Below are 26,279 nucleotides of genomic sequence, written 5' to 3' on the forward strand. Positions count from 1 at the left end.
TTAATCAAAAAAACCTTGATTTATACATGCATTTTTTTTCAATTTTAGTTTACAAATATTTTTAGTATGCAGTTTTTTGAAGCTCATTAATAAACGTTTAACATTTAATTTTCGTAGAAAAAAATATTGACCTGTTTTTGGGATATCGAATTTTGAAAAAAAATATTAATACTTTTTTAAAAATTCAAATATGAAAATATTGCATTTTTGATCATAAAATATTATTAAGACAGGATGAAAGCTTGTGCAGGAAAAACAATATTAGAATCAACTTATTAGTTCTTGAGAAAACTTAAAACCAAAACATCGGTTCTATTAAGAACAATACAAAACTATTTTTTTTTCTTTGAAAGAAAAAAATGTTTGGAGGCAATTTAATAAAAATGTATCGGTTAATTTTTGAGAAAATCAAATTTTTGTCTTTTGTTATTTTATAACACCCAACGTTCTACTTAAACCCTTAATTTTCAAGTTTGAACTCAATCCATACTATGGTTTCGTCTCTAGGGGCGGAGACAGACAAGCAGATGGATAGAACCGGGGGACCTACATTTTCGACTTCTCTACCATCGTAATTTCACATTTGATTAAAATCTCGAGTTCGAATTTTTTTACTAATGCAAAACTTTCCATATAGTTCCTATACGTCGGAAGAAAAAATGGTGTATCTCAGGGCTCTGTTCTATCACCGGGTCTCTTCCTTATATTGGCAAAGGATCTCCAGGCTGTAATTTTAAATCCATTGAAATGTTTTGCTGGTGACAGTAACCTTAGCTTTTCATATTCCCTTCTAGATTCTCACCCATGTCTTTGGGATGTAGAAATTCATCGACTATGTTAATTCAATTCCGATCTTGACAGAATTATCAAATGGGGAATTAACAGAATATAGAATGCTTAAAAAACAAAATTAGCCATTCAAGAGCCATTTCGTCGCATTCAGAAAAGAAATCAGGTATTTGATTTTCATCTTGGAATGTTCGCCAAAATCTTTAAGGAAAGCCCTTGCAAAGCTTAATATTCCTGAACCGCACTGGGCAGGGCATATACAGAGAAAGTGAATCACAGTTCCCTTTCATGTTAGTCTGTGTACCTACGGCATTGAGTATTGTGGGGGATACCCAGCTTTGCTACATGTTCTCCTATGGCGGTTATATCCGGTAAATATTGCAGTGACCCTGGCTATATCATGCCTTTTCGATAGAATGTTTTTTTTTTATAGATAGGCCATATCTTCCTGGATGCGGTACAGTCCGGTAGACTGATCAACCTGAGGTGTGCTTCAAAGTTCCAATCCGCAAGTGAGCCTATTCTTGCCAATCATTTATTTCCATTAATGCTACTACGACCTGGAAAGAAGAGTGACACGGAGGTTGGATGTTAGAGCTAGATAGTTCATCCCGACATTGTTTGAATAGTATAGAGAATTTTGTGGCTGAATTGATAGCCCAAAATAGGCGCCTGGCTGTCAGTGCCGTGTTTCTATTTAAGTTTCAGTTTTATTTAAGTATTTTCAAGCTTCTTTGATATCTAGTAATTCCGCCGAAAGGACTAAAAGACATTTAAGGATTTAGAGAAGTTTCCCGACCCAACTTCATCTTTGAACCGTCATGTCAGTAAAGATAGTGGTATCGAAGTCTTTCGTAAATATGCCATTCTCCCAATCCTTTCTGGCAGGAAAGGTGACTTTAAAATCTTTACTGGGTTTCAAGGCATGGATGCAGTAGTAGATGTCTTTCGCAAAACTATCCGTTGGAATCATTTCATTAGTCTTGCCACGCCAATAGGGTCTGTAAAACTAACACTTTGATTCTTTAAGCCTTAGCGCTCTGAAATATACTTAATATTTATTGTTTAGGTCTAATGGTAGGAGGTGCTGAATACCATTTAAGGCATCTGTTAGGTAAGATCAAAGTTCTCCTGTGGTTCCGTCACTAGTTATTCTTTGAACTTTCTTTAGTTTCTAAATTTTGCATTTGTTTTCAAGCACAGGCCATTCCAAAATCGATCCATATGAGAAAATAGGACGTACATCTTGAAGGCCCTACTTTTTACTAAAAGTTTTTCTACTTACGTAGAAAGCAATGCAAGCCTTCTTAACTCGATGGTCGATATTTACTTACGACATATAGGAACTACAAGCCAAGTTTTGCATTCGTGCAAAATTTCGAACTTGAGATTTTAATCAAACATGATATTACGATGATAGAGAAGTCGACAAAAGTGGGTCCCGCGAACTTATCAACCGATTTCAACAAACGAGCTCTTATATTGCCTTAACAATATTTGATTATCAAAAGTTCAATTTTTTTGTTTGGATTTTTAAAAAATATTGAATTCTTTTTTTTTTTTAAATTCTTTACCTAAAAAACGGGACAACATTTTTTTACAAAATTCATATTTAGAGCGTATTAGATATACTAAACAACTGCATATCAAAAACATTTTTAGAACAAAATTGCAAAATTGTATATATACAAAATTAATTTAAAAAAAAACCGCTATAACGATTTTCGAAAAATAATAAATGAAAAATCAATGGTTTTTTGATTTATAAAATGGCATTAAAATTTTTGAAGAAAAACATACATTTCTGGTAAAATTTTAAATCTTAAATTGCTGTGCATGAACCTGAAAGAGCGCATTATTTTGACAAAATTTTGTTTACATTCCAATCTTTTATCCAAATTAATGCATTTGGTACATATTTATGTAATTTTATAACTATAACTATTGAAAATACCAACGGTGGCTGTGTAGTGCCACTGCATTTAAACTGTAAACAAACGAAACAAAAAGCTGAACGTAATAACTCCATGTTTGCGCTGAAAACTTGTAGGAAAGAAGCAATGTGATTGGATTGTAGTAAGCACCTTCTACCACCAATAACATTCCTTCATTATCATCATAAACATGTCCATCTATCTGCATAAAGCTGAGAAAGCCAATGACTACCTACAATGACACCTACCTTTACAATTTAAACATACATGTTCTGCCTCTTTCCTATCTTCAGATAATTTATTTTTGATCCTGGTTCTTCTTATATGAAATTAAATAGAAGCTTTCCAAAGGAGAAAGCTTAGAACGAACTATTTGAATACACAAACAATTGTGTTCGTTAAGTATGTTTACAAGTATTTTTCATTTCCGGGATAAGTTGTCCTAGGATGAGTTGTGTCATGGGAAGAAACTAGCTTACCGACAAAAATGGTGTATATTCCGTAAGTTCATTCAAATACACAAACCATTTCCCTTAAAATAATATTTTCCCAGTATTTCATATTTTTATTATAATAAAAAGTCAAATTATAAATTCAATCAAATGCACTTCGCCTAGTCTACGGAAAATTCTCTTTGTTTTGACACATGATTTGTTAAAATAAGGTAGGTATGAGAGCCGAAAAAGGGAAACATGCTAACGAAATTTCTATTCGATCACTAAACAACTGCAGAACGAAAATATTTTTTAGAAAAAATGGAAAATTTGTATATATACAAAATTGATTTAAATAAAACCGGTCTAAAAATTGAAAAATGGAGCAAGCTCGTGCGATCCAGTCAGGCATTTTATTTAATATGAAATGTTCTATCGAAATAGCCAGTTGCATTCTACCTTAATACTCGAGATTCCAGAAATATTTATCGGCTGAACTTTAAGCTCAATTCCGAACATAAACTTTTCTTTCTCCAACCAACCACATCAAGAATGTGGAATTCTTAATTTTCCTACTTATTTTGATCCTTTAAACCTCAAGACCAATGTACAGTGTTAACCGGTATACTCTCTTTAATTCGTCCCAATTTTCTGCGAACACACCGTGTTTTGATATGTATATGGTAGTTAATTACTCAAAAAAAATTATTTTCATAAAATGTTTGCATAGCCAATTTGAATATTTTAAACTGTTTATTTTAACCAATTATATTAACGCCAATCATTTTGATTAAATTTAACTAACCAAATTCTAATTGATTGGCGTTTGCATTTCTCAGCTTAATAATCATCCAATCAAGTTATGATCTTCAATTTATTAATAAACAACAATAATACAAAAGGGAAAAAAACAACACCACTCAATCTTAAATTCATTATCATTTTATTATTTTAAGTTAATTTAATTGCGCATCGTCAATAGTTTTAAGCACCAACAACTATAACTCATTGTGCCCGGTTTATTGTTCATATGTATATTTTTTTTAAATGAGAATACATTTTTTAAAAAAATCTATTATTATGTAAAAATAAAAAAATATTAAATTAATTACAATCTATTCACATTTCCTTGAGTCTCAAGCTCAATCACTTTTACATCATAATAAAAAAATACTTAAAGCACGACAATTAATCGTGGGTTGTAATAATTTACATAATGCAATAATGTTTTTTTTTTCTATTTTTTTACTATAAACTAGCATCTTATTTTGGCCTTTTGTGGTTTTGGAGTAGTTAGAGACGACTCATCTGCTAATTGTGTCAAACTTATCGACTTTTTTCACCTTCTCGAAGTACTTTTCCAGCTCAACTTCATTGCGGAATCCTTTGATGGGCTGCTTACGGAATTGGCCATTTGTTTTAGCCAAAATGTAGTAAATCGGGTATGCCCCGGGCGCCACTCGAACTTTCATCCTTTTTCCAATGCTCTTGCCATCGTAGTCTGGCTGATTGTACAGGAAATGCAAATGCTTTTGCTTGGACTTCTTTGGCTTTGAGGGCTTCACTGCCGGTTGTGATCGGATTATGGGAGAATCTTCAATTAAAGATGACGGAGCAGACTGTGGTTTGCGGAACTTCTTCGATGACAAATAAACTGGAACTGGTGGAAGCAGAGACTGAATGTTATACAACGATGACTCGGTGCCGTTCTTATCATCTTGAACGATTGGAGGCAAATCAACTGTATTGACTCTTATCACTTTCTGGGTTGAATTCTCGACATCTGGAATTATGTCGTCAACTATGTTCAAAAGATTCGGTGGCGCCGTTGTGGTCTTTTCCTTGGCACAACATGCAACTACAATAAACGAACTCAACAAAATAAATTTCGCGATCTAAATGAGAAACAAAGATTAATGGATCACGATTAAAATTGTATTCAATTAGAAAGAACAAAACAAACGAACGAACCTCTCGACACTCTTCCATATTTGCACTCCAAGATAAGTTTGATTCTTAGTACGGATTCTATAATTGTAAAAATTCTAACTTCTGAAATCGGCTTACATTCAACGATAATTCACTACGACTGAAGTGATCCGCTGATTCTGTGTTAAGTTTTATTGTCATTCAAGCATCTTAGCTCACTACGCGACTACAGCAGTGCCAGCGGCAAAGAATCTTTAACTATGTGCGAATGTATCTTCATCTCATCTCCGTATCTTTATTTCATTAAGATGAGAGATGTCGAGAATATTTGAGGTGAGATGGGAGAGAATTCTTTGGCCAACTACTTTATGAATAATGATTGTCTCATCGGAGATTCCATTGTTGAGTAATAATAAAATTGTGGTGTCTGCCTCTGCAGATGAAGAAGACAGGTGGCATCAGAATTTGTATCTTTTCAGTATGGATTAAAAGTATCTACAATGGATTAATATGTATGTGGGTTTTATAGAGAATCGATGAGTGAGTGACAGATATGACGTCAAGACCTTGGCTATACTCGTATAGCAATAATCATAATCATAGACATTGAACATGGAGTTAATTTTATTTTTGTTTTTGTTGCGTTATAGAATTTATAGCCGATCAGATAAAGTAAAGTTGTAATTAGGTGTGATGATGAGTCGAATCAAATTGATAGAATTATTATTGTGATCGACAGCTTAGATAATTACTACTTGTTTCTTAAAAATAGGAACTTTTGGCTCTGTAATACACATACAACATGCAAATCAAAGGTTTTAATAAATATGTACCTAGGTAGTTTATATGAGATGAATGTTAACGGCAATGACTATGTCTGTTTTAAACAAACATAATTTAAACACAAATTAATCATTTCTTCAATTGTTAAGAAGCATGAAGAGTTGATGACTGGTTATTAGATAAACTTTTTTATTATAAATTGTTGGAAAAATGTTGTTTGGCTTGTTCTTTTAAGCAGATTTTTATACTTAACAAAAATCTACACACCTTAAACTTATTTTTTCGAAGCTATGTTCATAAGTAAAACAACAAAAAATATTGAGTAAAGTTTAAAGTTTACAGTTCAATTTAATTTGATATTATTGATAGACACCTGGCTATGGTTTAAGTAAATAAAAACATTTGCTAAATATATCCATAATCACATCGTATAAGGAACTTGGTAGAGTCGCAATATTCTCGAGAATTTAGTAAAGAATTTTATCTGATTTATAGTTCTTGTATTAAATTGTAAGGTGTAATTGTCTTAAAACGTTTTTCTTTATTTCCTGGTTATTTTAAACAAAATTGTTAGTTAATCTATTTTGTTAAAAAAAAGTAAGTATACACCATGGTGTACATATTGGTATGCGAACCGCTGATTGATGTTGAAATATTCTATACGTGATAAAAAAGGCTTAGATATTTATGGTATACAAACCGTTGTGAAACACTACTGATTTAGTTCCGAACTCATACATTTTTGGCTGTGTAAAAATATGTGATTTTGTGCCAACTAATTCTCATTTGCCGGAAGAATTGATTTTATTTTATTCTTTCGTACGAAGAAAGAAACTCAAGAGCTATTGCTTGATAAATGTCGTATGCAGTGGGAATGATTCAGAAACAGGAAACTAATGAATATCATGAGCATGATTTGTATGTTTTATGCCAGTGAACCAGCATTTTAGAGTCATAAGTGATGAAAAATGATTAATAATCAGCAACATAAGAAAGAAAAAATTCACGCTTTGAATAGTGTCCTAATTTTGTTTTTTTTTTTGACTTCTTTTTGAAAATTTTGACTTCTTTTTGATGTTTCAAGATCCTTAGAACATAAATAAAAGGTTTAAAGTGAGATATCTGCGTAGTTGTAATTGTTTGGAAACAAAAACAGATATTGATATTTATTTAGATATTTATCATATCGCACCTCCGGTGGTACAAAAAGTCGGTTCTTCGAAAAACACGATTTAACATTTGGAAAACGATTTTTATTGAAAAAATTTATTCAAGGGTAATTAAACACAGTTTTTTTAAGTTCAGTAATTTTTGTCTCCTTCTAAAAGTGTTTATATTAAATTTAGTACAAATAAACAGAATAATGATTTGTAATAAATAAACTTAAACAATGCTAGTAAAAAAAGGCTCATAGTAACTTAGAATGATGTTACTTTTTAGTAAACTCAACAAATCTGATTTTTTCTTGGTGCCAATGGTATTTTTGATGTGTATGCGGGCTTTAATTGTATACCTTGCAATTCCTTTGCGGCAGAAGAGCGACAGTTTATCGACTTAAACAGAACTTGTTCCCAAGTTATTTCGCTATAATTTGTTTTGTACAAGTATACATTACTGCCTTTTCAAAGCGTAAAAGCTTAATTTCTGATATTTTAATGTGGTCACCGTTTATGTTTTTGGAAATATTTAAACACATTTCCTCAAAAAGTCCTTATAGTTTAAATCCTTTACTTTGAAAGCATTTCCTTTCTTTTTTGCTGTTCTTATGATCAACACATATTGTCCGGGGACGTACATATATTGGTCCCGACTTTTTGGGTTTCTTCAGTGACCTTTCAATAACACTATGAACGGCATCACCTTCATTCTGTGTGTGACCTTGAATAAGAAATGTATGTGTTATGGACTTTATTGAGACATTTTCTACTGCAAACAAATACATTCCAATTACGAACCTGAAATCAAAATCTCGTCAAAAATTTACTATTCTTCATTTTTTCATCAATTTTCATCTCCGATATCAAAATTGAAAATCAAAGTCATTTAAGCATGATTGAAATGTTAAGAGTTAAATCATGCAGGTATTAATTATTTTACTTACAGTTAAATTGTAACAGTTAAATCTTAATTTATAAAAAAAATCAGATGATTGTCCAACAGGAACTTAAAGAACAGCTTGTAAGTCGTACGTGGCTACTACTAAGTCGGATGTGTTTTCTTTACCTTTGGTCTTTTCATCCCGACTTAATTTTTTTCCTCCTGGTTTAGCTTGTAATAGCCTTCTAACTGCTCCCTTACCTCTCTTGTTCAATTCATTATTGAATATCCTTGCGTATGCATCATAACTTGCAGCGATTTTTTGGAGAGAAGTTCGATTCGTTTTATAATGCCTATACATTTAAGCAATAGACAGCCTGCTGTCTATAAATTCCCTTGAAATCTCAGCCCTTAAATAGTGACTTTCGATTTGTGGAACGGAGTTTATGTAGGCCCTTATTGAATCAAGTATTTCGCTATCCGTTTTCTGATGATTGGAATGCTTTCCGTGTTGATATTTTTTGACCATTTCACCTGATGCTTTGTTCTCAATAACTGTTCGAACAACTCTTTCTGACACTGAAAATGTGCTGGTTAAAAATTGTTTGCACAATCGAATTTTGTTTCCATTATTCATTAAGAAAAAGGCATTTTTTTAATAATAACGTTTATTGTAGCTGAATTTATATAAATTTTTTTCGTATAACTAGATTGCACAATTTACAGAGAAATGGTATTTTCTACCTTACTACTGAAAAACTTATAACATTTATACAATAATAATATCACAGATACAAGAAGTTTTTAGAAGGAAAAGCTACATGAAAAACCTTCATTTAATTTAAAAATAAGTATATTTCCGTAAGAAGAGAGAAATGGGTTCGTGTGAATCACAAAAAAAAAAAAAAAAGATGTTGTTTACATATCAGAAAAACAAAAAATAAAAACATAATTATGTTTATCACAGTTATGTATATAAATAATTTAAAATAATAAATAAATAAATGACAAAAATAAATATTTAAGCAAATAAATAAATAACAATAATAAATAATTAAACAAATAAAAAAATAAATAAATAAATAACAAAAAAATAAATAATTAAACAAATAAATAAATAACAATAATAAATAATTAAAAAAATACCAAAAATAAATAAATAGATAAACACGAAAAAAAGTAGATAAATAAATAAATAAATAAATAAATAAATAAATAAATAAATAAATATATAAATAAATAAATAAATAAATAAATAAATAAATAAATAAATAAATAAATAAATAAATAAATAAATGAATAAATAAATAAATAAATAAATAAATAAAAAACATAAATAATAAACAAGCAAATAGAAAAATTACAACACCTTAATTAGTTAAATTTAATATTAAATTGTTGTCAGAACAACTGCACAATATTTTATATCGATCGTATAATTTTGAGATTCGAAATGCAACTTTTTCAATTTTTGCTTCTTGGTGCAGATCCTCCGTAGAATAATGCCAGGGATGATTGAGCATCATTTTTAAAATTTTATTTTGCATAATTTGCAGCCTTTTAATATGACTTTTAGCACATGTTCCCCATACAGGAGAACCATATAGCATTATACTTTGAAATATTACTTTGTATAATAACAATTTGTTTTCAACACTCAATTTGGATTTACGATTTATAAATGGATATAAAGTTTTTATCGCCATATTAAGTTTATTTAGTGTTTCTTGAATATGCAAACTAAATGTCAACGTTTTGTCCAGGTGCATCCCAAGATACTTAGCGCTCGATTTCCATTCAGTTTGAACCCCATTCAACTGAAGCCTATTGCTTGGAAGGAAACAGGCTTTCCTTTTTCTAGTGAAAAAGAGGGCCTGTGTCTTGGAAGCGTTTAATTTTATTTTCCAATCATTGCAATATGATTGCACTGAGAATAAAGCAGATTGCAGATTTGTTTCGATTAAGGAACCAATTGCATCTGTTGCATAAATGCAGGTATCATCCGCGAAAATTGCAGTTTTACAGTTATGGGGTTTCGGAAAATCATGTGTGTATATAATATACAATAAGGGCCCGAGAACGGATCCTTGAGGTACACCTGCAACAATTTCAATTACATCGGAATACCAATTATTAACGGAGACTTTGAAAGTGCGTTTTGTAAGGAAGGATAAAATCATTTTTACAAGATATATTGGAAAATTTAAAATAAGAAGTTTGTGAATGAGTCCCTCGTGCCAAACGGAGTCAAATGCTTTTTCGACATCAAGAAAGACCATTCCCGTACTTTTTCCTATAGTAAGGTTGTGTTTAATATCTTTCGTTATTCTGTCAACCTGTTGCACAGTACTATGATGTCTCCTGAAACCAAACTGTTCCTGTGGCAGGATATCAAACTGTTCCACATGTTGTAATAGTTTGCTTTTTATTAATTTTTCCAAGCACTTACTTAAAGAGCTTAATAAACTAATTGGCCTGTAGCTAGAAGGCAGGCAAGCATTTTTGCCCGGCTTAAAGATTGGGATTACTTTTGCCGTTTTCCAAGTATTTGGAAAGTATCCTATTTTAAAACATGCATTGAAAAGCACAGTTAAAAATTGTATACCTTTTTTAGGAAGATTTTTTAGAAATAAATTTTTTAACCCATCAAATCCTGGTGATTTGGTATTTTTAAGACTTCGTAATATATCTTTTAAATCATCAGTGGATATAATATCATCGGTAAAATCAATAGTACTAGTATTAAGCCTTTGTATTGATTGCGAGACGTTGTTTTCAATATAACTGTTTATAGTTATATTGCTTGCAACTAAGTGGTTAGCACAGAATTCGGTTGCTAAAGCACCTGCTTTTTCTTCGTTTGAAAGCAATATTGTATTACCTATCTTAAAGGATGGAATGTGAAATTTTTTCTTCTTAACAACTTTTATAATATTCCAAAAGGGTTTACTCCCTTTATCTAAGCCTTGAAGCTTATGGTTCCAAGATTGATTTCGGAAATCGGCAAGCAATATTTTTATAATTTCGTTTAAGGTTTTTATTTCAGAGAAGTAAAATTGATCTCTTGACCTCATCCATAAAGTTCTATATTTATTTCTAATTTTTATGGTTTCTACTATTTGAGGTGGTAATGCGTTACCATTGTTCCGGAGATTAATTTTTTTTGGAACAGATTGCTCAAAACTTTCAAGTACAGAATTCGTGAAAGCACTCACAGACTCATCAATTTGAACAGAATGTATGTCATTAGAATTAATGACCGGTATATCTCTTAGTTTTTGTCGCAAAATGCTTTTAAATCTGTTCCAATTTGTGTTTTTAAAGTCATAGACAACATTACATGTCTCTACAGGGGTAGAATTAATTCCTATAAGAACTGGCAAGTGATTTGAACTAAGATCATTTACAACGTTGGGTTGGGTAAAAAGCTCGGGCGTGTTAGTTAGGAAAAAATCCAGAGTGGAGGGATTAGTTCGATTATTCGGGGGAATGCAGGTGGGGTGAGGTGGGTATAAAATGTTAAACGGATGCCTTGAATTTAAATCTGACAAAATATTGCCCCAAGCATTTGCCCTACTACAACCCCAATTCCTATGTCTACAGTTGAAATCTCCACCAATAAGAAAAATATCATTTATCGTTATAAATTTACGGAGATCATTTTTAAAATCATACCTTTTGCTTTGCGAAGAAGAGCGACCGGGAAAATAAATTGAATAAATTTTAATCGAACGTCCATTTTCAAATGGTACTTCAATTCCAATGTTTTCAATAAGTTTTGTTTTAATAACAGGTAACAATTTATGTTTTATAGTTCTTTTTACAACTACGGCAACACCGCCCCCATTTCTCTCTTCTCTGTCTAAACGATAACAAATATACTCTTTATTTGAAATATTAACATTGCTATCTAACCAAGTTTCACTGAGTAGACTAACGTCAATGTTATGTTTGCTTAGAAAAGCAAAATATTCAATTGTTTTAAATCGAATGCTTCTAGCATTCCAACAGTTTATTTTAAAGTGTATACTCATCATTATTTACTAGAATAAAGATACTTAACAGCTAATTGTGCAATCGTGTTGAATTGCTCGGCCTTGGTATTGCATCGACCGAGTAAAAGTATCATTTCTGCAGTAAGAGAGTTAATCTCTTCCATGGAGAAGAGTACATTTGTCCCTGTACTCTCAGTAAAGACGGTTTTTGGAGAGTTTGACCAAGCATTATAACCTGTGTTGTTGTCGTTTGAAACATTTTCTACAGCTGCACCTTCAGTTGAGTTTGGCACCTTGGACCTCTTGTGTGGCGAAATTGCAGGAAAATCGTTCATGTCAGTTATAAACGATTGATGTTGCCGCTGCTGCGGCATTGTGTGCATTGTTCTTGCAAAAGTCGGCTTGTTGTTGTGATGTGCTTTATTACGCGATGATAGTTTGTCTCTGATTTTACAAAAACTTTGTCGGCTCATGCAGATAGGGTCATTGGCTTTATGCGTTTCGTTACAATTTGCACATTTGATAGATATAGAGTTACAATCATTAGTTGCGTGATTTTGAGAACAGTTGGCACAATGAGTCTTAACGTGGCAGTTTTTTTCACCATGACCAAACATTTGGCAATTATAACATTGCGTCATTTTGTTTCGTTGCCTTCGGGTGAAGTCCCATTTAACTTCGGTTCTAAATACTGAACGAAATTGTTTTTTTAGTTCATTTAATTTTATTGAACCACACTCAAGGTTGATAAGATAGAAAATATCAATGAAGTTATCATAATTTTTTTTTAGCAATTTGATACTTAGACATTTAAGACCACGTGACACTAGTTCTTGTTGAAGTTCGTCGACTTTAACTTCATGTAAGCCATATAGCATAACTTTAAAAGATCTTACTGCTGGCAGATCGTGAGTAAAAAATTGCCAATTTTTTACTTTAAGTATAGCACACAGTTTAGCATGAGTATCAAGATCTTCGCAGTTAACTTTGATGCCAATCGACATTCTTTTTATACTGTATAGATCACTTTTAAGTTCACGAAACAAAGCATGGACATTTTCACTAGTTTGATGCAAGACACAGACCGAGGGAATTTTTGATTTTTTTTTAGATTCAGTTGGTGGAACAACAACTTCATCCACTTCGATGTCGATATCAGTATCGGGATGCGTTTGCAGAGGTATCCAACGGTTATGCTCTACAGAGCTTAGTTTTTGATTCTTTTTAAGCGAAGACATGGTGTCTTCACCATTTGGAGAATGAGATCTCTTGGAAATTTTGATTAAGTTTTTATATACCGCACAGAATGAACAAAAACGTGTGACGCTTTCAGGTAGCCGATTGGTACTGAGAAAAAGGCATTGAACATACAGATATTCGACTAAATTTACACTGCAGTGGTTCAATGCAAGAGTTAAAAAAAAATCTTTTTAAAGTTGAAAAAAAGCGAGACTACAATATTTATTGGAAACTTCCGTGCTTAAGTTTTCGTCAAATTTTGTTGAGCATGCCAACTTACAACGATTAGGGTCGCATACCTTTTTCCTAAAAAAACTTACCTCTTTTCGAAACATAGCCTACAAAAATAACAAAGAACTTATATGAAATGGTTTTTGACTTAAGTATTATGAGGACAAAAAGAAAGATATGTCTTCAAATTCTTGTATCTTTATATTTTGGTCTATACATCGATTTTACCAAGTTCTGAAACTTTCTTAAAACATGTCACTCACTTAAGGATATTTGAAAACTCAAAAGAGTGAATAGATCCTTACTGATTGTGTCTCTGAGGGCTTCGTTTTGTCCACGGCTTTCTTCTTTATTTTCATAAACAATTAAACAATTAAATTATTTTGCATGACATTTCAACTGGCTTTTCTTATCGAATCTAAAATTGTTAAATTTGTATCGCAAAAATATTGTCTGATGGGAAATTACTAACAGTCAAAAGTTCAAATCTTCAAAAAACATTGATTTTTTAAATACATTTTGTGAAAAAAATATTTACAGATTTTTATTTATGGGTAGTTTAAAGGTTGGAGCTTAAATCTCGTAAACCCAAAATACCGGAAATCCAAAATTCCGAAAACCCAAAATTCGGAAACATACAAAATACAGAAAAGTTAATCGAGTTCAATGAAGATAAGAAAAAATAATCTTCAAAATTAACTTCTGTCTTTTAAAATAGTTACTAATTTTTGTGGCGTAATTATTAAACCCATTGCGTGCTTATTAACATTTCTGCAAGCAACCGTACTAATTGGTAATTTTTGTTTTTTTTTTTTTAATGTAAACAAAAATTCAAATTATGCTTCTTCCAATCGCTTCTACAATGTTTCTAACTTAACATAATATTATAGGTTCCACTCCTCTAAATGTACTGATTTATCGCTAATCAACCTATTAAAATTCCTAAGCCTTATAAAATTCGTCACGAGATAAGTTCAACGATAAAAACAAAAAGTCAAAGAATCTATGCCACTCAGCGCCGCCACATTGGGTGCTGTTAGCTGCTACTGTGATACCTTAATAAAAAAACACGCAAACAATTTTGTAAGTGGGTCAAGCTGGGGGCAAGAATTTCGTTGTTAACTTATTTTTAGCATGTGAGCCTTTAACTTGTTTCTGCAAAAATTTAACTTCTATTAAGAATAAAAACAAAACACCATCATCAGCGTGGAACATGACAACATTTTAAAGATGTTTAGATAAATATACATCAAAATATAAATTTCCATAAACAGAGTACGTGACACACAAACTGTTAATTTATCACCTTTCTTCGGATAAGAACCAAAAAGAGACAAATTAATAAAACAATAACAACAACAACAATAATACAAAAATGTTAAGATTGTTTTTGTTTTATTTATTTGGCCGTTGAACTAACTTCTTTATACTTTTTTGAGTATCTGTTTGGATTGAAATGTTAACTTATAAGCATCTGGAATCTTAAAGGCGATTAACAGGTTCATAATAAAATTATATTTGAAAAAATTGCTGTCATGATATTTTGTCAATGACAGACTAGATATTCAAAATGGAAGTATATTGAAAATAAAGTGTTTTATACTTTAACCAATATATAATATATTTATTTAAAATATTTCCAAAAAATATTTGTTAATACCGTTTGAGAGATATATTTTGGTGGAACATTATTTGTTTAAATCATAACCTATTTTGCACCGACAGCAGTTACCTGCTTGAAGTGTTGTAAGAAAGTGAGTATCATTGCTTACGCGGAACAAAAGAATAATGTTGAAAAATATTGAAAACTTCTATCGAAAGTAGACGTTTTGTAGTTTTCCAGGTACTTTGAAAAAGGTCTAACTAACTTAATAATTAAATGCACACGATTATTTGCTTCATTCCTGATTTGGACTTTTAAATAGGACACATATTTTTAGCAAAACATCATCTTTGATAAATAATTTATAGTTTGGTGCTGATGATCCCATTTTTCAATCAAATAGGGGTTTTACAAAGCCAGGTTAACCGATTTTTTTTATTGTAACTCAAGACATATGGTTTTAGTCGACTCTTGTATCATGAAAGTGAACCATTGCACCCAGTCATTGAAAAAATCGATCTTTTTGTCCCTAACCGTCATATTAGCCGTGTTGGTGATGTCAATTGGATTTCTTCGGATTTTTTTGTTGGGAAACGGGAAGGACCGATGCTATTCTAACAATCCTGAAACGATTTAGGCACTTATGGCCAAACACATTCAAGCAATCTTGAACCCATGAATATTTTGGAAATTGAAGTGTAACAATGCGGTAATGTGAAACCAACCAGATCAATACACACTTAAGCAAAACGTGGCTATGATTTAGTAATGGAGTGTTTAAAAATTTGACCAAAACGTATTGCTTCTTGGGACAGATGTTGATTATTTATATTGGAGCTCTTTGAAAACTTATTAAAACTGCAAATTTTGACTTTATAAAAGTATTCCTTATGTAAAGAAGATTTTTGAATGTACTCATACGTACACAAAAATAATTACTATTAATTAAAATTAGATTAACTTTAAAAAAAAAAAAACGAAAAAAACAAGTTTTTGAAAAAATTTAGAGGTTTTTCTATGTTCTTTTAATCCCCGACAGAACTGCGACGTGGGTTTTTCTCGGCCTTCTGGTATTTTTCGTCCTTGATATCTCTATAAATAGTCCAACAAAAGTCCTTGAATGGCCTTGATACCGCTTTTTCATATTGGCGATGTGCTGATGTAAGTGCTCACCGTGCTCATCGCTAAAAGTTCCGCAATTATCCGGCAAGAACTCCAAGTGGAAATGTAAAATGAAATAAAGTGGTATTTTAAAGGCATATTACAACCCAATTCTTAACATGACGAAAGCATATTTTCGAAAAGTGGTACTTAGTTGTATTGAAAAACAGCTCCATCTATATCCATTCCCTTTCCGAAGTTTTTCATGAGTCCTAGCTTTATATGCAAGGGCGGAAGTAACGCCTAACATTTTGTGGATCAATTAGAGGGCCATTTTTGACATTTTTCTAAACAAGTTAAAGCGACTGACGATGAGGCCACAACTTTTTATTATAATGCTGTTTTCTATCACGACTGTCCTATTCACAGATGAAGCAACAAAATTTCGTGCAGTCCAAGCAACAGAGCTACGACTTTCAAATCCCCGCAGATTTGCCATTGGTGTTCATATTTAATCCGCAGCAGAACACTTTTTATATTTTCATAAGACTCCTTCATATGAACTGCGTAACCAGTAGGAATCGAAGGTGAAATATTTCGGTTATGAAGCAACACAGCTTTAAAGCTTAACTTAGAGCTATCTATGAAAAGTCTCCATTTACTCCGTTTATACGTTATGTTAAGGGCTATCATCAAAGCACTGACATCATTGCAAAAAACTAAACTTTCAAACATTTCAAAATATCGCTGGAACTCCCTTTGTCGAGTAAGGAAAGATGTTATAACCACACCCTTTCCTTAAAGATTCCATTGATGCAACCTCGAGCCTAGAAGTTCTGCTTTGTTTTTGGGCAATTCTATGTCCCTAACAAGATCATTTAATTCAGCTTGTGTTACCCGTGTTGTGGCTGTGTTGATGTGATAGGTACTTCGAATTCTGACATTGAAGAAATTGTTGGTGAAGCAGGTGTGGGTGTTATTTTTTCTTCGTCAATGTGTGGGCGTTTTGGAATCGGGTGAAGATCGCTGCGTGGCAGAGGAAGAGATGCCGATGGTACATTTGGATACACTATAGTATTTTTCTCTTTTTTTAGAAATTCCTTTCCCTCTCACAAACACATGAGTGATGAGGCAGAAATAACAATCCGTTGCATGACTAGTTGATTCACGCCATTGCATTGGTACTGGAAACCGAAATGATTTTTTTCTTCCACTCATCCAATTTCTCAAACCTGTCGCACATGCATTGCAAAAAAAATGCGGAACCCAGCTTTTATCTTGATGTTTTATACTTTGTTTAAAGTAGTAGGAATAGGCTTCTTTTATTGTCGGCGATATTGAACATCTTTGCTTACAAAATACCACTTCACCGCAAATTTAACAAAAGTTGTCGGGATTATTCACACATTTTCGTGAAATTTTTCAATATATTTTTTTTTTTAATTTTAACACTTAAAAACACAGAATAGAACACTATAGCACAATATATTTTTCATCAGAAAAATGCAAAGAACGGATTAAATCAAAATACCCATGTTTTTAAAATATGGCACATGTAAACTTCGGCACGGAAATACTCGAACTAAACTCATCCAAGTCAAGCACCATTTTATACGGGTTTTTAGTAGTTAATTGATAGATCTTGGGGAAATTCCAACGCTCGTTTCCAATTAAGCCTATACATTTTATTGAAATGGGGAAATTTGTACCCTTTCAAAGGTCGTAAACTTCTACGGGTATAAACTTCCAACAGGTATGAAAACCGAAAGTCGATTGCAAAATTTGTGGTCTTATTCTAGTGGTTGGCAGTGCAGGTAGTTTCAAAACAAATTAAGGAAGTCAAAATTAAATTTTTATTTATTTAAATTTTATAATATTAATTTTTAAAAAAACAATTGTTAATTTTGGTACTAGAAAAAAATCAACATTATAGAGTATTGTTCTAAGTGTTTCGCAAGAAAATAACCAAAGTAAATATAATGCGAGCTGCGAAAATCACTAAATCCGAAAAATGCAAGTATCACAAAAACTTAATCTAAAAAATGACTTTACTCATAAACTTGTATTTAGCATTTGAATACAATTAAAATTAGTTAAAATTATTCCGAATACTTTTTCACTGTAGACCAGTGTTCAATTACAGATTTGAAGTTTTCATAATATTTGACCTCACTTCTTCATTGTAATTCACATTTTTTTAGAAGTTGTTCGTCTTTATTTTTAGAAATAAAAATGGCTGGGATGCGACCCACACTGATAACTTTCCATTCCGTTTATCGATTTGTCTTGCTTAAAAGGTTTTTAGGTTTTTGTGTTTTGTTAAAAAAGTTTTCATTATATAATTCTACAAAATTAAAAAATTAGCAACAATATTTTGCATTTGATGAAATAGTTTGATTTCAAAATCTATTTTTGTAAAAGAGATTTTTAGTCGAACACCAATTTTACCAACTTGTTTTTTTTTATGTATAAAAATTCCTATTTAATTTTTCTCAAAATTATACCAAATGATAAGAACAATATTTTATACAAAATGAAATTAGTTTGAAGCCATAATCTCAAATTTTCGAAAGGCTTTTTATTTTTGGTAAAAAAAAACTGTCCATTCGATTTGTCCCAAAATTTTATCAGATGTCAAAAACTTTATTCTTCGTTGCCTACAATTATTTTGCAGATTATATCATTTTTTCTTCATAAGAATATTTGAGGTGACAATTAATTTATAAAAAACCGATAATTGGATTTTTTTTCCAGAAATACACTTTTTAAATATCACGTAACGATATATAATATTTAATTCAAGGCGCTAGTATTATTGAAACTTCGAGAAATGTCAAAATTTTCAATTCGACAAATCGGACCCTATTCCTATCCTATGGGAAGTTAAAAAAAAAAACTTTAAATACCTCTTAAAACTTTTCTCTGAAGCTTTCAATTTGAGATTTGCACAAGTTAGAGTGTTTAAAAAGTATACGAGCATCTACAAACGACACAGTCATGTAACATATCTGCCGATTACGAACATACGTTTAAGAAATAAGAAGAATTCAATCTAATTTGCATATGAAAACAAATCAAGCCTTAAGGAAAAGAAGAATTAATGTTTACATCATGGAATGGTATGTTGAGAACGTGCTTAAAGTTGACTTGATAGGGATAATAATAATTGGAGAGTATAGTCTGAGAAGATGAATTCAAATTCATTCCTTTTTTTGGCAGCACGATTCAATGTGCCACTTATTTAACTAAACTTAACAAGAAGAAAAATCCTTATCTTGATAAATTGAGAACCTAACTTTTGAAAGTTGATACACTCATTTATTTCCTTTAACACTTCGATATGGATATGAAGAGGAACGCGCGTGTGTGGATAATTCATTTCTTCTAATAAACGTCCTAAATTCGCGAACTTAAGTGATGTGAGTGATATGAAACATTTTGGAACTTATTTATCTGTGATTTATATTTCATGTTAAAGAGCTTTGGATATACTTAATAAATGGGTTACATCTTTTGAAACTTGTAGCAGTTCTATATGAGATGAAAGTAGAAAAGAAACAGATTAGATATTTTGTTGAAAACTTAAAATTCAAGACAATGGGTTACGACAAATTGCTTTTATAAATTGCTTAACATTTCAAACTAATTTTTGCTTCTTATGAAAGTGTACATTGTTATTGGAAAGGCTGCAAAAGATTGCTGACTAAAAATGAATGCAATTGAATCAAGTCTCAAATCAAATGATTAGAGAGAAAAACGACAGCAATCTTCTTGTTGTTTAATGATTGCAAAATCTTGAAGTTAAATTCAATTAAAAATTTAGTTTGCAAAAGATTGCATTTTCTTACAAACCTTTTACTGGTGCTCGAGGAGTCGAGAAGAACCAAAACGGCCATTTTTGAAATAAAAAAACATATAGTAAAAGCTGAATAAGTGCCTCGTGTAAACGTGTACTTAATCATTATTAAAAGTTTATAAGATAAAATGCATTTAAAAGGGAATGATAGTTAAACGGAAGATACTTGCAAGAACTCTTTTATATAAACAAATCCTTAGAATTTCGGTTTTTAGCAACAAAAGGGGTAAGCAATAAATCGAGAGCCACTTGTCAAACTTTAAGTATACCCAACGGTTCCTACCTCCTTAATTTGTCGAATTGTCCAGATCATATTTTTTGTTGGCTTCCAGGGAAAATATTTGAACACATGTACGTCTTCAATTCTAGTTCTTATTTATTTTCCTAAAACTTACCGAAAATATGTAGGGTAAATTGCTTCCCCTAAGAACAATACAACTTTATACATAATATGCATATTTTTGTTTAAAAAAAACCTCACATTGAGTTTATTTTATGGTCGTAAAAAGTTTTGTATCAGAATAACCTTGAAAAGATTCATGTAAGCCTTCTCTATTTAAATTTCTTCGTACACCATCCCAATTATTCTCTGAGCTATATTTTTTTTGGGGATCTAAAAACCGGACCGGAGAAGAACTACAAAAACTTCGCAATAATTTTGAAACGTGATTTACATTTAAGTTGTCATCGTATAGAACTCAATCCATGTTTTTTTTTATGATTGGAATTTTTATGTTTCATTATGTGATTGCGAATTTATTAGAATTATACTGAACTTTGTTTTTATAACCTTAACCTACTTATTTTGGATGAATATATTTACATAATACGATTGAACAGATTTTATGACTAAGCATATGATAATACGATTTATTTTTTGTATCTTTTTTAATTAAGAACTAAATTTGTATGTGTGTACGACAAGATACAGTTATTATATGAATTTAAATTATAAATTAAAGACCGTGAACAAAGAACGATTACATTTATGTAAATACATAATAAAATATTAGAATAATAGTCATTAAAACCGCAAATGTGATTTCTGTTAAATACATTAAACTATTAATTTTTCAAGTGAATTTTAAAGAAACAATTTTGATTAAACAATATTGTTTATTTGTGTTGTTTAAATACTTCGTTAAAAAAAGAGTTGTTTTGGGATTTTGACCAAATTCGATAAACACTTATATTTTTCCAATGAGTATCTCTACAACAAAATCAATGAACGTTAGGTTAGGTAAGGTAATAGTGGCTGTCCAAGATGAAAACGGACACACTTAGGCCAGTTTAATGGCCCTTTGTGATACCACATGAATCTTGAGGCTTCCTCCTAAGCTCCATGGAACCAATTTGAGTTCCTCACGAAACGTGAGAGGCTGATTAAACTGATATGATGTAGTCCGTTTAGATCGTTAAAGAAGAATTCTCATAGGTAATTCTAGCGTTTTCGAGCCAGAGCAGGGCATGTGCAAAAAAGATGAACAACTGTTTCTTTCTTATCCATACAGCTTCTGCAACAGTCATTTGAGAATACGCCTAGTCTCGTGGCGTGCTTCCCTATTAGACAGTGTCCGGTTATGATACCTATTATCGAGCTTATATGCGTTGAACGTTTTAAATCCAGTGTTGGCAAAATGTTTTTGTGACTTGACAAGTGGTGATGTTGTTCCACCTGGTGCCTGCCCTCCTCACAGCGCCTTGCATTTACAAGTAACGATTGGTATGCCAGTACGTGCCAAACGTGGTAGGATGGGCTGTACTGTACCGTTCCTGGCAAGTTCGTCTGCCTTACAGTTACCTGGAATGTCTCTATGGCCTGGCACCCAGCAAAGGTGAATATTAAACTGTTGTGCCATCTCCAGTAGAGATGATCGACAGTTATAGACTGTTAAAGAGTTTGTAGAGATAGAGTCCAGAGATTTGATAGAGGCTTGGCTATCTGACAAAATACGGATATCAGATGTTGATATCACGTTTTCTTTAAGCCAGGACAAGACTCCCTTTATGGCCAAATTTTCCGCCTGGAACACGCTACAATGATTGGGAAGGTGGAATGAGAGACTTAATTTCAGTCGTTCAGAGTATACACTGGTCCTTATTGTAGCAAAGTATGCTTTTAGCCCATTCGACGCTAGCGGTTTGCTGCGGTGTTTTTCAGCCCCCGATGATGCACCAGAGGCCTTTAGGATTTTTGACGCTTGCCGCCTTTGTCTATAAATGCTTTTTGAAAGTTTCCCCTTTCCATTTTTTACAACCCTGCCACTGCTGAAATTAGGTATCGCTACCTTCATTTTCTAGTTGCTACCAACAGCAGAGGAGGGTCCATGGTTAGCCACTACTCCCTTCTCTGTGTTGGCCACAGGAGATACGGCAACAGGCTTTGACACCAAACTGCCGCCCGGCCTTGAAGAGATTCCGGTCTTATCGTTTTTTTCATTTTTGTTTTGTTTTTATACATCTTTGGTCCCACGAGATGGAAGAAAAAAGGTCCGTCTGCACAGAGATTCGCATGTACAGATAAGGCTAGGTAATGCGGAGGTCGCGAGGTATCCTGATACTCCATTACAGACTGGGCTATTTTTGAATTGGGCCCACAGCCAGACTGATCATCGGCACGCGTCGTTTAACACCTTAGATCCAGCCGAAGAAAGATGAGAGTTGGTAGGGGAGGAAGAGATAGGGTGAGGAGTCAGTTGGTGTTGGATCATCATTCTGATATGTAAGAAAAAGATTGGGATTCGGTAACAGCAAATCAGCTAGGTTACCTAGAGTGAGAGGGAGCATAGGAGCGCTGTCTAGCTTTTTAGCCATAGTAGGCTGGTATGTCTTGTTTATGTGGGAATGGGTGAAGATTCTGGGAAGGTAGAGTGATAAGAACGTCCTTTAGTTCAAAGACTCATCTGGACAAAATTCTCGAGAATCATTGACCTTACTCAGCTTCTACAACTCGAAAAGTTCTACTTTCAGAGTAGAAGAAATTAACGTAGAGTTGAAGAAATAAATTTAGACTTAAACAAAAGTTCATTTAAGGAGTATTCTTACAATTTCTTAGGGCACTATTATTTTGTTTTCTAAAAAGGAAAGTTTCTAATAAAAATTCTATAAACATACATGTAGAAGACAATGCGCTAAATTATTGAACTGTTGAATTATAAATTCGAAATAGTTTTATGACCCTTAGTCCTCAAAAATTGGACTCATCAGTTAACATTTCAGCAATTCAATGCATTTTCTTCTACTTGTATGCGTATAGAATTTGTAACGGTGGAATTTACGTAAATGGATCGATTAACCATCAACAACGTGTGAAATAGTTAATAATCGTGCTTTAAGAGGAGATTATGGTTTACATAATCGTTCAAGTACGCAAGCAATTGGTAAAATTGTGAAGAAATTTGAAAAGATTGGATTAGTTACAAATATTGTAAGGTCTTTGCATCATCGTTCCGTCGTTACACTGAAAACATCGCTGGTGGAAGGATCTACACATCCATCCAAAGTCCAGCTCACACAACAACTGAAGCTACCTGGTTATTCACAACGTTAGACATATCGAAAGGGTGCTTGAACAATAGGCGGTGGGAGAGTTTTTACTTGGTTTTGCAGTAATTAACCGGTAAACCCATTTTTGCCACCTCTGCATCAATGGCCACAAAAGCCAAATTGACATCACGCTGAGTTCTTCCGATTATGTCAATTTCATTAGCATATGCTAGTAATTGGAATGAGTTTTGAAAGATAGTGCTTCTAGGTTTCATGTGTGAGCTCCGCCCTATTCTTTCAAGCACGATGTTAAAAAAAATCGCATGACAGCGCATCACCTTGTCTAAAACCTTTTTTGACATCGAGAGGTTTTGTAAAGGTTTGTTTCCAAACTTTATGGAGCAGCGTGAATTCTCCATAGTCATTCTGCACAAATGGACGAGTTTGGCAGGGATGCCAAAACTAGATATGGATCTATATAGATCGTCTCTGTAGAATGTAGATGCTCTCACATGCGGCCTTGAAATCGATGAAAAGATGGTGGGTGTCGATTTGGTGTTCTTGGGTTTTTTCCAGGATCTGCCGTAATGTGAATATTTGATCGACAGTGGAATTTCTTGGTCACACACTGATAAGGACCTATCAGGTTGTTGACGATGGGCTTAAGACGTTTATATATCACGACAGAGAAGATTTATAGTAAATGCATTTTAGAGGGTCTCCTTTTTTAGAATCGGGCAAACAGTACAGAGGTTCCTTTCATCGTGCATGATTTCTTTCGACCATATCCTACAGATAAGTTGGTGCATGTACCTAACCAAATTATCTCCAGCTGCTGTGAAGAGCTCGGCATTCAAGCCATCTGCTCCAGCGGCTTTGTTAGACTTCAGCTAAGATATGGAAAAATCTACTTCGTCTAAGTCGGGAGGAATTATGAATTTCGTTTCACCTGTTCATAAAATTTTTGAACTTCATTAATGCTTTTAAATCTCTCAACATCTTCTACCCAACGCTTCTCGTGCTCCCTTTTTTTTCCTTTTGAGAGGTCGGTGTTCATCCTACCTCTTCTTATCATAGAGTTCATGAGCAGCTCTCGTCCTTTTATGCAGCGCTGCTTTGCGTGCCTGTTATTTGTCTGCTTTATCTTCTCCATATTTCTCATCAAACCAGGGGTTCCTTGTTGGTGGTTTCTTAAAACCCAGCACGTCAGAGCCGGCGTCTCTGATTCCATCTTGGCAAACTTGCCACTGGTTTTCGATATATTGTGTTAGCGGCAGAGAACTTAGAGAGAGGTTACTCATAACTCGGTCGGAGAAGGATTTGGCGATCTCTTCCGATTGTAGCTGTTCGACGTTGTACCTTCTCCCAGCATCTCCCTGTTTTGCCTTGAGTCTGGAAACCCGAAGTGCTACCTTAGGTACAACGAGGTATTGGTTCGGTTCGATGTGAGCTTTTCTTAAAGTTCGGACGTCCATGATGATGGAATCGTATCTAGTGTCGATCGCAATGTGGTCAATCTGGTTGACGGTAGATTGATATGGAGAACTCCAAGTTTCTTTGAGGATGTTGAGGTGTGGAAAACGCGTACTGGTTACCATGACCGCAGCAAAATCTATGATCCTAAATCCGTTGTCGGAATTTTGCCGTGCAGGCTGTTTTTTCCGATTATTCCACCAAAGATGTCTTCCCCTCCTATCTTAGCATTAAAATCGCCCAGGACAATGTTAATATCGTAGTTAGGACACTGCTCATATGTCATATATTTTTTTAAATACATAATTACATGTAATTTAAAACCGTCAATTACTAGTAATTTAATTACGTACATGTAATGGACAAACATTTTTGCCGAATCTGCTTCAATACTCACAAAAGCCCAATTGACAACTTTCCTTTTCTAAGACCCCACTGGTAAGGAAAAAGTTGAAGTTGAAAAGGCTCCTAACCAAATTATCTCCAGTTGCTTTGAAAAGTTCGGCATACCATCTGCTCAAGCGGTTCAGCTTATATATGGCTCTTTTTACTTTATCTTAGTCGGGAAGCTTTTGCTGAAAGCAGAATTCTGTTCGTTGTCGTCGTTATAAAACCTGCAGAAGTGCTCTTTTCATATCGTCAGCATTGACTTCCGGTCAACTTTGGCTAACTTTGGTCTTTGCAGCCTTTGGTTCGAGGTTTTGCACTTGTGAATTTCGTTTCACCTACTCATAACACTTTCGAACTTTGCTCGTGCTTGCGAATATCTCAACATCTTCGACAGCAGGCTTCTCTTGTTCTTTCTTTTTCCTTCTGAAAAGTTGGTGTTGTTCCCCGACTCCGGGGAACCCTTTTTAAAAGATAACTTTCTTCTCTATTCATAAAACACAAATTAATTTGTAATTGATATTCCGCAAATGCTTTGACAAACTAATCTTAAAGCAGGAGCAGCTCAAAAAATGACACAGAGGTGGGACACAAATATTTTAAATGGAAAATAGTTATGCGCTGTTATGGGTTATGGATGACATACAACTGACACCTGAACTAAATAATTGATACCATATTTAAATATTTGCAAGTATGATAAAAGAAAAAAAATTAATTGTATTTATTTTAAAATAAAATAATTTAATATTATCTCAACTATACCTCTCGAGGTTGATTTTGTACTACATTTTCAATTTAAAATTGTCTCTTAAATAACTTCTTGTTTTTTTTTCTATTTCAAAATAGATATTTTGCCATTAAAGTGTCCATTTGCATGGCCCAAAGTATAATAAACTGGATATGCTCCTTCGAAGAAATTCACCAAAGGAGCTTCTGAATTTTTCGTTTTCCGTTCCAAGTGTAAGCCTGCCATTGAATCCATTTCAATCGGAACCATTA

General features: G+C 32.9%; 1 protein-coding gene across 1 annotated transcript; it reads right to left on the reverse strand.

Moving 5' to 3' along the window:
• Positions 1-4,077: 4,077 nt before the first annotated feature.
• LOC129949623 (uncharacterized) lies at positions 4,078-5,321 on the reverse strand. Its single transcript, XM_056061194.1, has 2 exons — positions 5,129-5,321; positions 4,078-5,052 (listed from the first exon to the last, which is right to left on the reverse strand). The coding sequence occupies exons 1-2, from the start codon at positions 5,144-5,146 to the stop codon at positions 4,462-4,464; spliced, it is 609 nt and encodes a 202-aa protein (XP_055917169.1). The 5' UTR covers positions 5,147-5,321; the 3' UTR covers positions 4,078-4,461.
• Between the last annotated feature and the right edge of the window lie 20,958 nt (positions 5,322-26,279).

This window comes from Eupeodes corollae, chromosome 3, assembly GCF_945859685.1.
Source record: "Eupeodes corollae chromosome 3, idEupCoro1.1, whole genome shotgun sequence".
Taxonomy (NCBI): Eukaryota; Metazoa; Arthropoda; class Insecta; order Diptera; family Syrphidae; genus Eupeodes; species Eupeodes corollae.